General features: G+C 46.7%; 1 protein-coding gene across 3 annotated transcripts; it reads right to left on the bottom strand.

Annotated features, from left to right (window-relative positions):
• Positions 1–1,340: 1,340 nt before the first annotated feature.
• On the bottom strand, positions 1,341–8,817 carry ZNF792 (zinc finger protein 792). Of its 3 annotated transcripts, none has more exons than XM_053605332.1 (4): positions 8,394–8,817; positions 5,844–5,970; positions 5,209–5,331; positions 1,341–4,579 (listed from the first exon to the last, which is right to left on the bottom strand). In XM_053605332.1, exons 1-4 carry the CDS (start codon positions 8,424–8,426, stop codon positions 3,039–3,041), a joined length of 1,824 nt encoding a protein of 607 aa, XP_053461307.1. In that variant the 5' UTR covers positions 8,427–8,817; the 3' UTR covers positions 1,341–3,038. The 3 variants fall into 3 exon arrangements, with proteins under 3 accessions (XP_053461307.1, XP_053461309.1, XP_053461310.1); XM_053605334.1 differs by having other exon boundaries at positions 5,844–5,928; XM_053605335.1 differs by lacking the exon at positions 5,844–5,970.
• Between the last annotated feature and the right edge of the window lie 4,085 nt (positions 8,818–12,902).

The raw sequence follows: 12,902 nt of genomic DNA, 5'->3' as shown, positions 1-12,902 counted from the left end.
CTATGAACAGAGTAAAATGGCAATCTACAGAATGGGAGAAAATATACATCAAGGGATTAGTAACCCAGAATATATGGAGAACTCCCAAAACACAACAAGAACAAAACAACCCAATTCAAAAATGGGGGAAAGACTTGAATAGAGATTTCTCCAATGATGACACACAAATGCCCAACCAGTGCCATGAGATAATGCTCAGCATCATAAATCACTTGGGAGATGCCTATCAAAACCACAGTGAGAGACCACATCATGTCCATTAGAGTGGCTACCAACAACAACAACAAAAAAAAAGTGTTGGTGAGGATGTGGAGAAACTGCAAACCTTCAATATTATTAGTGAGAATGTAAAATGCACTACTTAGCAGCAGTAAAATGGTGCAGCTATTGTGGAAAATAGTGTGGCAGCTCCTCAAAAAAACTAAAAATTGAATTAATTACTATATCATCCAGTAACTCTACTTTTGGATATATACCCAAAAGAATTTAAAGTAGGGTTTGGAAAAGATTTTTGTACACCCATGTTCTGAGCAACACTATTTGCAATAATCAAAAGGTAGAGGCAATCCTAGTACCCTTCAACAGAATGGGAAAGCACAGTGTGGTATATACAGTAGAATTCTATGTGGGCCCTAGAAAGGAAATTCTGATACAATATAGAATACTGATGAACCTTGAGGACATTATGCTTGCCACAAAAAGACAAACACTTATGACTCTATTTATATAAGGTATCTAGTCAATTTGCACGTATAGAAAGCAGAAAGGTGGGTTTCCATGGGCTGTGGGGAGGGGAGAATGGGAAGTTATTGTTTGTTTGTTTATTGTGCGACAGAGTCTCACTACGTCGCCCTTGGTAGAGTGTCGTGGTATCACAGCTCACAGCAACCTCAAACTCTTGGGCTGAAGCAATTCTCTTACCTCAGCCTCCCAAGTAGCTGGGACTATTTTTTGTTGTAGTTGTCGTTGTTTGGCAGGCCCCAGCTGGGTTCGGACCTGCCAGCCTGAGTGTATGTGACTGGTGCCCTAACCTCTGAGCTATGGGCAGCGAGCCGAAATTATTGTTTAATGAGGATAGTTTCAGTTCTATAAGGCAAAAAGAGTTCTGGAGATAAAAGCTGGTGAAAGATGTACAACAACACAAACATACTTGATACCACTGAACTGTTCACTTACAAATGGCTAAGATGGTAAATTTTATGTGTATTTTATCAGAATTTAAAAAATTTTAATATATGTAAACCATTAAAAAATGTGATGTATTCATTCAATAGAGCATTACTTAGCAGCAAAAGGAATGAACTATATATACACACAGGGCAGATGAGTATTAAAGAAACCAGACCAAAAAAAAAAAAAAAGAGCATAAATACTTTATGATTCCAATTGTATAAAATTCTAGAAAAGGCTAACAAATCTATAGTGAAAAAAAGTAAATAAATTGTTTCCTGGGGAAGACAAGGAGTGATTATAAAGAGGCATGAGGTGGCTTGGTGGATGATATGTTCATTATCATCATTATAGTGTTGGTGCCCTGAGTGCACACATATTTTAAAACTTATCAAATTGCGTGCATCAAATATGTACAGTCAATTATTGCATGGCAATTACATCTCAACAAAGCATTAACAGTATGAAACTGTTGCTCATACAAATCTGACCTCAAGCTCATTTTAGAAAAGCAGACAATATAGCAACCTCTGATATGATTCTGCCATTTCTCTGTGCCTTGGCAACAAAGAATGACTGGCTATGTCACAGATGCTACATCCCTGGAGTACAGGATCTACTTTCTCTTGGTCCCTATTTTCCTGCTAGCACAACACTGGCCTTGAGATGTAGAGTGCAGAAAGCTTACAGCAATCCATAAAACCTCTGGATTATTTGCTCTGCCAGTAATCAGAATTGTCCTAACAATTTCTGTAAACCCTAAATCTTGCACAGCCACATTCAAGGAAAAATTCTTGGATGTACCTTTAGAATAAGTCCATTCCTTCTAGTTTGCTAAGTCTCCACTTCTCCCAGTTAATCACACCCAGTGTTCCTGTACAAATTATGGTCCCACCTTGGTCCAGTAGGTCTTGTAGTTAGAGGCACCTATCTAATGGTGAACTTCAGGGAAGATGGCTCCTTGGCAGGTACTAGTTAAATAGCATCTGCTTAACAGTGTTAGAGAATATGGGGCACCTCCTGAGTAACAGACCCAATTCATGCTGCTCTCAGAGGCAATGGAGGTTGTCACAACTGCCTTTTTCCTCAGGGTAACACAAAAATTCATGCCACTCAGACCAAAATATTAGGCCCACAAAGCCCTACAATTTTGGAGGCTTTGGGCAGCAATGCAAAGGAGACCAAGTGTGGACTGAGAGTTGTTCCCTGCCATACTGCTGTCTCCTCTGAGGCAAAAACCTTTAGTTTGACAAACCTTAATTCTGTTCTCAACCCACCCCATATAGTGATCAGAATGCGTAAGATTAAAAGTGGCTTTATCATAAGGTCTTATTATCACATGAACCAGTAGGTTATCAGTCACTACCAACATACAGTAGGTAGTTGTCAGGTCAGGTAACGTGGAGGCTGGATAAATCCACAATGAGCATAACAAAGGACTAACAACATCCCCAGAAAAAGGGAAATCTTCTCTGTAAGCCACCAGCAAGAACTCCATTCAGGTCTTCATAGCCAAAGATGGGTCACACCCACACAAAACCAGCCACACAGGGAGGGAATGACATCTTCTCATGGCCTCAGACCACTTCCAGTTCCCTTCAGGGACTGGAAAGAGAGAGGAGGCCCACCTTCTTGAGCACATTGGAGTGGCCAACACACTCTCTGCAGTGTGTAGAGCTGAGATGGCTTGTCACAAACTCTTGACAGTGACAAAACTCTGATACAACACAGGGTAAAAAAATGTAACTTAGCTCCAGAGAGCTTCCACTGTATCTAACATTCATAAGGAATTTCATCAGTGTGGATACTTGGATGAACACAGTTCAACTTCTGGCTGACAACTTCCTTACAATGTTTGCTCTCAGAGCTTATCTCTGTTGTTTGCCTTTCTTTTGAACGGGGGGGAGGAGAGGGGGAATATTATTTACACCCCTTTCTCTAGTGTGAATTTTCTGATGCCGAATGAGGGTAGGCCTTTGGCTGAAGGCTTTCCCACATTCACTGCATTTATAAGGCCTCTCTGGTTTGTGAACTTTCTGGTGCTGCCTCAGATTGGACCTTTGTCTGAAGGTTTTTCCACAGTCACTGCACTTGTAAGGCCGTTCACCAGTATGAAGTCTCCGATGGTTATTGAGGCTGGAGCTTTGATTAAAGAATTTCCCACAGTCGCTGCACTGATAAGGACGTTCACCAGTGTGAAGCCTCCGATGGCTGTTAAGGCTGGAGCTTTGGCTGAACAATTTCCCGCATTCATAGCATTCATAAGGCCGTTCACCAGTGTGAACTCTCTGATGTTTCATGAGATCGGAGCTTCGGCTGAAGGCTTTCCCACATTCGCTGCACCCGTAAGGTCGTTCACCAGTGTGAACTATCTGATGTTGAACAAGACTGGCAATGTGGCTAAAGAATTTCCCACACTCAACACACTTATAGGGTCTTTCTCCAGTGTGAACTCTCCAATGCTTAATTAGGCTGGAGTTGCAGTTGAAGGATTTCCCACATTCACTACACTCATGGGCACTTCTGCCAGTGTGAACCCTCTTGTGATGAATGAGGTTAGAACGCTGGCTGAAGAATTTCCCACATTCACTGCACTCATATGGCTTTTCACCAGTATGAACTCTCTTATGCTGAATGAGGTTGGAGCTTCGACTGAAGAATTTCCCACAGTCATTGCACACGTGAGGGCTTTCACCAGTGTGAACTCTCTGATGTTTAATGAGACTGGAATGTTGGCTGAAGAATTTCCCACACTCAGAGCATTCATAAGGTTTTCCTCTATTGTGAACTCGCTGGTGTTGAGCGAGGCCAGCAGCATAGCTAAAGAATATCCCACATTTGCTGCATTCATAGGGCCTTGCTCTGGTGAGAATTCTCTCGTGCTGAACAAGTGTGGATTTGTCTCTGAAAGCATCCCTAAATTCACTGCACTTGTTCAGTGTTTGAACAGTGTGAAAATCCACACCTGCAGTGCTTTTACATTGGTCCTCCATGGTGGGAGTGATCTGATGCTGGGGAAACCCTGATGTGGCCATAAAGTCCTCTCTGCCCTCCCTGCATGCAATAGGCTTCTCTGACAGGTGGCCTTGGCAGGTCTTCCCAGGTAAGGCCCTGTCCTCCTCCCTTCCAATGGACTTGTCTACATTCTGCTGCATGGGCTGCTGGGAAAGGTTTGCCTTGAGCTGAGATCTGTTCCTATATGCCTCACATGTGTAGGGTTTCTGCCTGGGATGTACAGCCCGGTGTTCAGTGAGGTGCAAAATGTCTTTCAAGTATACACCGTACATGCCACAGGTGTAGGTCTTCTGGGTGGATAGAACTTCCTCCAGATTCCCATCCGGTGACACTTCTTCTATAGAAACACTATGCTCAGAAGGTAACTCCTTAACTTCTGTTCCATGACGAAAATCTGAAAGCAGAGAAATGCTGGTGAAGTTCATAAAAACTCTGACAGAAGGAAATAGCCCCATCATCTATGCCTGTCTGACCCAGGAATGAGTCCATGGGATTGCTGGCAAGTTGAGAAGCTTCAGGTCAGGATAAGAAATAGTCTGCTCTGCAGTACTGTGCCTGCCAGGCCTTATCAAGACCCAGGACACAGGGATGGAGTATGGTACAGTATTGGGTGGAGAGAAAGGGCCTCCAACTCACTTCTCTATAAAGGCCTTTTGGCAGGGCCTTGGCAGGTAGTAAACTGTGAGGGCTATGAGGCCAGCATGTCTAGGCCAAGGAAAATCTGCTTGCACCCAAGTATGGTGTTCAAGCACTTTGGGGAAATGTGGGCACCTCACAATATTAAGTCTAAGCCAATGGACAGTGTCGGAGAGGAAGCTCTTGAAAGCGTAAAACATAGAGGCCAGAAAGGTGGGGCACAGCCAGGGACCCAAAGGTAGTAATGACAAGTAGGCAATGTGTCAAGAATAGAAAAGGAAAGGTAGAGACAAAGCATGGCACTCAACAATGATGAACATAAGAAAGATGTGGGTATGATTTGAACACAGTGGTGACATCACATTTTCCCTTTCCAGTCCCACTTACCAGAACCAGACCTGCCACAAGCCCCTCTTGCCATGGCCGAAGTCATATCCACACAGTCAGGTACCCAGGGCTCTTTCCCCATCTCCAGTTGGCCAACCACATGGGACCTAAAAGATGTGAGTCCTAAAGGAAAGACAGGCAGGTCAGCAGCCCGCATCTGCCCAGGTAAACTACCTCACTACAGACCCCAAGAAAAAAAATGAAACATTACAAACAGAATGTACAAGGGATGTTGGGCAGGAAGATCCAGGTGTCACAGCAAGTAGCAACCACACAGTGCCTGGAATTCCCAGAAGAGTCAGGGTTAGAAAATGTTAGCAGAAGACAGAGAGCAGAACAGAAACACAGAACCATCAGCCATCTGGACAATCACCCAGGTGGGGAGTGGCTAAGCCATATGAGCTCCATGGAGCTGCCTACAAAACTCCTTGTGCCTGGACCATCCCTACAAGGCTTTGGCAGCAGGTATGGGGGCTTCTGAAGGAGAGGAGGAGCCACTCTACACAGCTCACCCTGGAACCCACAACACATATTCCAAGAAAGGGAGAAGGAAGCAGTGCCCAGCAGGAAGGAAAGAGCAAATGGGGACAGGCAGATATGAGCTCAGAAGCTCAGGGTGGGTGTGACAGCCTTACCCAGTGAGGCTATCAGGGCGAAGTTCTCCAGCATCACATCACAGTACAGGAGTCTCTGAGCCTCATCAAGGAGCCCCCACTCCTCCTGAGAGAAGTAAATGGTCACGTCCTCAAAAGTCACACAGCCCTGCCATGATGGGGACAGTTCATTCCATGATCAGCCTCTCTTCTCAGGACTCTCAATCCACACCCTACTCCTCCTCCCCACCTCCCCAGCTCTCAGGCACCTCAGCTTCCACAACACTTGTTTTTTCCTGCCTCACAGGCTACTGCATCAGCCTGCAGCCATGGGCAGAGGGACACCTCGGAGTGCTGGGTCTCCCTCTTGGCCCCTTCCCCTGTGTCACCAACATCACACTTCTCAGATACAAATGTGGGCTCAGTCTTCTTTCTCAATTCCAGACCCATGGCACAGGTCAGTGGCTTGCACTCACTCCCATATGCACTTCGCTCATTGACAGCACCGTCCTCCCCACTCTGGATCTCACCATTGCATCCCCGGCCACACTGCTGCCTACTCCCCCCAGGTCCACACCATAGCCTTTTCTGTGGACTCCCACGTCACCTTGAAAATGGCATTCAGAGAATGCTTGGCAAATACAACCAGGACCTCAACCTGCTCCAGACCTTCAATAGCTCCCACTGCCAGGGGCAACACCCACCTCTGCTTTGGAGAACCCCCACCCAGCCCTGTTCCTGGCTTCAACCTATGCTACTCAGAGCACACACAGGTGTCAGACACCTTCAAGACACCACCCATCCAGAGCCAGCATCTCTTCCAAGTAGCCCCATTTGCCCTGGAGCTAATTCCTCAGCCTCATTGAACGTCTCCAGGCTCCATCAAGGATCACCACAAACAAGAGCCTGGTGACAACATAGATGGGTGAATAAGCCCCGGCCACGCTGTCATGTTACCTCTATTACTACTAATCCTTAGGATCCATCTTGCATCTATGCCAGATGGGAAGGTCTGGCCTGGGAAGGTCTGGCCACCTGCCAGACCCTCTGTTCCCCACACTCAGCCCTGCTGTCACAACCACTACTTTTCCTCATTTTTCTTTATGATCCCCGCCTCAGCAAGATACCCTGCTCCCAGTTCTCCACCCCACCTTTTCTTCAACATCATTGTCACCAAAACCTGAAAGTTCACCCTCCTAAATGTAGCACACATTCTTGCCCACATTCTAGATGCCACGTTTTACTTTCTTCTAATTATGGAAATAAACCAAGACCAATCAAATGATAAAAGGCTATGTATTCAGAACTTGCTAGAGCAAAGGAGTCGGTCACTGTCACCTGCATTTTGGCAGGAAAGGGAGATGAAAGGGAAGGTTTCAGCATGCCCTGACTGGAGGCTGTTGGCATGGAGCAGTTTATCAGCTGGCTAACTAGAAGTGGGCATCTGATGCAACTAGGTAGGGGTCTTTTTTGGCTTTCTCCAGTTAGTATTCAGTTGGAAGCATAAGCAAAAATTAGGAAAGTTTTCAGCTATTAATCAATCCCTGGCCGTTTGGGATCTATCCTTACAGAACTTACTGTTTTAACTTCCTGGATTGTCATTACAGATAGCAATCTGGCTTCCTGCAAGTTGTATATACAGCAGGCCAGTTTCCTGGTTTGTTTACTGTAGATAAGGGGGTTGGTTTCCTGGGCAGGTTGTAGGTCCAAGTTCTATTTTTACACGTGGTCTGGCCATCGCCCACTTACATATTCCGTCTCTCATAAACTAACAGCTCCCCAGAACTACATCTGTGTGTCCAGCTGCCCACTCTTCAACTCCACACAGGGGTGTCTGAAACAGCACAGCCTCAACATGGCCCAAATCTAACGTCTACTGTTTCCAAAGAAAAGTCCTCCTACAACCAACTTCTCTGTCTCAGTTGATGGTTCATCCACCCTTCCAGGTGCTAAAACCAAACACCATGGTTTTATCCCTTCCTTTCTGACCCTCTTCATTAGAAAATTTAGTCATACAGACTTAAAAGACAGACTCAGAATTCAATCACTGACTCTACCTCTAATCCTCGTCCTGGTCCGGCCACCAGCACCGCTCAATGGACTAGAAAGGACGCTCCGCACCCCGACCCCACATTTGCACTCTACTCTCCATCCATAGTGCGCCTGCTACGACCTGACTCAGATCATCTTCCTCTGCTCTCAACCTACCATGCCATTCTAGGACTGTTGCTCCCGGGCTTGCCATTCTAGGACTGTTGTCTGCGTACTGTTTCTCTGGTCCCGAGCAGATACAAAAACAGTGACCTTGGCTTCCCTGAGCACCCCCAACTCTGTCTCCTCCTGGGCATTGGGACATGTTGGTTCCTGTGCCTGGGGAACTCCTTCTCCCTTCATCCCATTAGATTTCAGGATATCTATATAATTCCTGCCCTGGATTCAGGAGGACCCTAGGCTGGGAGTGACTGCCCTGACTCAAACGCTGGAAGACGGCAAAAGGGAGAAATCCTAGAATAACACCCCCTTTTCTATCTCAGCGCCAAAAACAAGAGGTTGGGTCGCTGAAGGCTGAGGCCCTGCAGCCCAGCCACTCACCTGCGCGGGGTCCATCAGCGTCGCTGCTGCCATGGGAGCCTGTGGACCCAGCGGGGCGGTAAGGGTGGGTCTCGCGGGCTCAGCCTACCACCCGCCTTGCCGTGCCCTGGGCGAAGCGTGACCCTGGGTTGAGCGTGCCACTCCCAGCCTCAATAGCCCCCCACGTAAAATGCGCGCGAGGATCAGGGCGCAGCCTCTGGGCCGCGGACAGCGCGCGGCCCCGCAAGACACCCCCAGTTCAAGGGGAGTCACAGTGGTACAAAGGCACGGAGGTGCGTCCTAGCCTCGCCGTTCTTCCCTGCCCAGTTCCCCGAGCTGGCCCAGTCTCGGGTCTCCCCCGGCTACTGGGGACACAGCAATGACTGGCCGGGCCACAGCGGAGGAAGTTCCCGCCCCCATCTCGGCGACCAGAAGAATAGCGTTGTCCCGGGCTGTCATTGGCCCGGCGCCGTCCGCTGACGTAGAAACAACAGCCCTGGAGTAGGGAGTTTACTTTCCGCCTGAGGCTGGGGGCGGGACCGGGGCGGGGCGGGGCGGGGCCGCGGCGTGGGAGGAGACAGGGCGACTGGGGGCGGGACCGGGGCGGACCCAGTCGATTCGCCACCTGCTTGGTCTGTAGCGGGCGACCTTCCCTTAAAGGGGCCGTAACCAGCCTGCGCTGCCGCCCAGCGCCGATCCCGGCCGGCCCAGTCCTTACCCTTCCCGCCCGCGTGGGTTTTGGTGAACCCCTCCACCTCTCACTCAGGGACCTAGGTCCCACTGAAAAGAAAGTGATACCTGATTGGAGCACTGACGTTAAAAATGTTCGAATTCAATGCTTCTCAAACCAGGAAGGTCACCACCACCTGGGAATTGGGTGAAAATGCATGTTTGGGGGCAATAACCTAACCCTCAGAAGTTCTGGGGGTGAGACCCAGCCTTCGGCGCTTTAACAAGCCCTGGGATGGGGGGAGAGGGGACTCCAATTTGAGGACAGGGGCTCTCATTAAAATCCAATAAATAAAAATGGGAAAAGTAACGCTACTTAGTTCATAGTAGGTAAGGAGCCTGTACTCACTTCCTGCTCACTGCATAAAACCTATTATATCATCATCATCATCCCAAAACTCTCAATAAACACTGCTGCGGAAGGGCAAGAAAGAGACTTCTCTGTGCGGTCACTTGGGATAAACATAAAATGCCATGACTCTAACTCAGTAAGTAGCCTCACAGGTAATGATTACCATTTTTTTTTTTTTTTTTTTTGAGATAGAGCCTCAAGCTGTCGCCCTGGGTAGAGTGCTGTGGCATCACTGCTCACAGCAACCTCCAAATCCTGGGTTCAAGCGATTCTCCTGCCTCAGCCTAACAAGTAGCTGGGATTACAGGTGCCCACCACAACGCCTGGCTATTTTTTGGTTGCAGCTGTCATTGTTGTTTGGTGGGCCCAGGCTGGATTCGAACCTGCCAGCTCAGGTGTATGTGGCTGGCGCCTTAGCTGCTTGAGTCACAGGCGCCGAGCCATGATTATCATTTTTATACGAAAGCACACTGTCATAAAACTTGGCTCCTTTATTTCATTGTCATTTTGATTCGCTGCATTTAAAATTTTTTTAATCAACAAAATTGTATATATTTGTTGTGTTGTAATGTGAGGTTTTAAATATGTATCCATATATACATATATACACATTGTGAAATGGATAAATCAAGCTAATTCACACATATATGCATCATCTCACAGTTATCATTTTTTTGTGGTAAGAAGACTTAAAATCTCTCTTAGCATTTTGTAAGGATATAACATGCTATTATGAACTATAGTCACCAGATCGTACAATAGATCTCTTAAACTTATTCCCCCAGATCTAACTGAAATTTTGTATCCTTTGGCCAATATCTCTGTCTATAAGCGAAAGGATATAGTATTTGTCTTTCTGAGCCTGGTTTATTTCTCTTAACAATGTCCTCCAGGTTTAACCATGTTGTCACAAATGATAAGATTTCCTTCTACTTGTGGCTGAATAGTATACCACTGTGTACATAATACCATGTTTTTGCTAATCCATTTATCTGTCAGTGGGCATTTCAGTTGTTTCCATATCTTGGCTATTGTGAACAATGCTGCCGTAAACACAGGAGTGTAGATGTCTCTTTGATTTCAGTTCCTTTGGATATATTAATACATCTATCAGTGGGATTGCAGAGTCATACAGTAATTCTATTTTTAGTTTTTCGAGGACCTCCTCATGCTGCTTTCCATAATGGCTGTACTAGTTAATATTCCCACCAACAGTGTGTATGGGTCCCCTTTTTTCCACATCCTCCCCAAGGCTTGTTATCTCAATAGCCCTTTCAACAGGTGTAAGGTGATAGATTGTTCCTTGTGATTTGACTTTGCATATCCCTGATAACTAGTGATGTTGAACATTTTTTCATCTCTCAGTTGGCCGTTTGTATGTCTTCTTTTGAGAAATATCTCTTCAGATCATTTGCCCATTTTTTTAAATCAGGTATTTGTCTCCTTGCTATTGAGTTCTTTAAGTTCCTAATAGATTTTGGATACTGACTCCTTATCAGACATTTGGTTTGCAAATATTTTTTGCCTTTCTGTAGGTTGTTTCTTCACTCTGTTAATTGTTTTCTTTGCTGTGCAAAAGCTTTTTAGTTTGATGAAGCCCCATTTGTTTATATTTGCTTTTGTCACCTCAGCTTTTAGGAGCATATCTCAAAAAATCATTGTTCAGGTCACGGCCATGGAACAACAGGGACATGCTGGGTTTGGCTTGCAGGGAGTCAAGTCCTTATGCTAGGAGTCTCCAGGACCTGTGACCAAAGTACTCATGGCCTAAAATCACCTGAAATATCATCAGGATCTGTATCATATTTTTGTCAGAAAAATCCTCACACTAAGCAGCATCCACTGGTGAAGAAGGTTGGTGAAGGGTAATGCAAGTAAGGAGCATCATGGGGTTGATAATTATAATAACAGAAATCAGGTATATCCATGCACCATGCTCTATGTCAGGAAATTTGCAGGTGCCATGTCACCTAGTCTACACAACAGCTCTGTGAGGTGGGTATGTCACCACCCTCTCAGGTTGCACATGAGAAAACTAGGGCTCTCAAAGTTTCCTCAGTTGCCCTTAGCCATGGCTGGTGAGTAGCACAGCTGGAAATAGAGCCCAGAGAGCTGCACATCTAACCACTGCCCCCCACAGCCTCCTACCCAGCATCATCTAAATTAGGTAGGGCCAAGACCCTCTGTGTGTCAGAGGGAAAAAGCCATGAAAAATTTAATTGCCGGGCGGCGCCTGTGGCTCAGTGAGTAGGGCGCCGGCCCCATATGCCGAGGGTGGCGGGTTCAAGCCCAGCCCCGGCCAAACTGCAACAAAAAAATAGCCCGGCGTTGTGGGGGGCGCCCGTAGTCCCAGCTGATCGGGAGGCTGAGGCAAGAGAATCGCGTAAGCCCAAGAGTTAGAGTTTGCTGTGAGCCGTGTGACGCCACGGCACTCTACCGAGGGCGATACAGTGAGACTCTGTCTCTACAAAAAAAAAAGAAAAAGAAAAATTTAATTGCCCATGTGTCTGACCCCACTCTGGCTGCTGCAGCAAAATGCCATACTTTGGGTGGCTCAAAAACAACAGTAATGTATTGCTTACTATTCTAGAGGCTGGTAAGGGTAAGACTGAGGTGCCAGCAGATTAGGTGTCAGGTGACAGCCCATGTTTTCATGGACATCTGTCTTTTTACTATAGCCTCACATGGCCTTTGTTTGTTCTTGTTTTTCCCAATTGCAGCCATTTCAAGAACAGCACCTGCCTTATAAGGCTCTTCAAGCCTCTTTTATGAGGGCACTAATTCCATTCATGAGGGCTCCACCCTCATCACCTAATCACCTCCCAAATACACCACTTCTAACACTGTCACAGTGGGCATGAGGATTTCGACATGAATTTTGCAGACACACAAACGTTAGGACTATAGCGTCATGTAACTGTAATGGGACAAAGAGGAGTCTCACCTTTTCTTTGTCACAGACACTCAAGGATTCAGCTTCATGGGTCACTTCATACACTTCTGCTGGATGCTGACTAAGGAATCTAACAGGAAAAGAGGCCACTCTGCCATCCCATAGAAGCAAAGGACCACCTCTTGGAGGTCTGAGACAGGAGCCAACTTTGCCCGGGCCTCCCTGGCATCCAAATCATCCTCATGTCCTGTTGTCTCTGCCTCCTAACACGTTCCAGGTTCTGTCCCCTTGCCACCACCTCCAGCACTACCACGCTGGGCTGGTTTACCATCAGCATACTTCTGGATGTCACGGTGTCCTCCTCCCTGCATGCCCACATAAATTCTTGCATTCTCTGCACAGCAGCCAGAATGAGATTTAACCACATCATGTCACTATTTGCTTAAAACCCTCCCTTAGCCCAGAGGAGTCAGAATAAATCCAAATTTCTCATCATGGTGTGGAAAGCCCTATGTATCTGGCCCTACCCACCACTTGTCCATTTCCAGCCACAATG

This window comes from Nycticebus coucang, chromosome 10, assembly GCF_027406575.1.
Source record: "Nycticebus coucang isolate mNycCou1 chromosome 10, mNycCou1.pri, whole genome shotgun sequence".
Taxonomy (NCBI): Eukaryota; Metazoa; Chordata; class Mammalia; order Primates; family Lorisidae; genus Nycticebus; species Nycticebus coucang.
This window is presented reverse-complemented; position numbering and strand designations above follow the sequence as displayed.

Coding starts and splice junctions, on each gene's coding strand:
- ZNF792 (XM_053605332.1), bottom strand. CDS start 8,426: ATGGCAGCAGCGACGCTGATGGACCCCGCGCAG. Junction 5,332..5,843: donor CGCCCTGATAGCCTCACTGG/GTAAGGCTGTCA, acceptor TCTTTCCTTTAG/GACTCACATCTTTTAGGTCC. Junction 4,580..5,208: donor TTGTGGCAGGTCTGGTTCTG/GTAAGTGGGACT, acceptor CTCTGCTTTCAG/ATTTTCGTCATGGAACAGAA.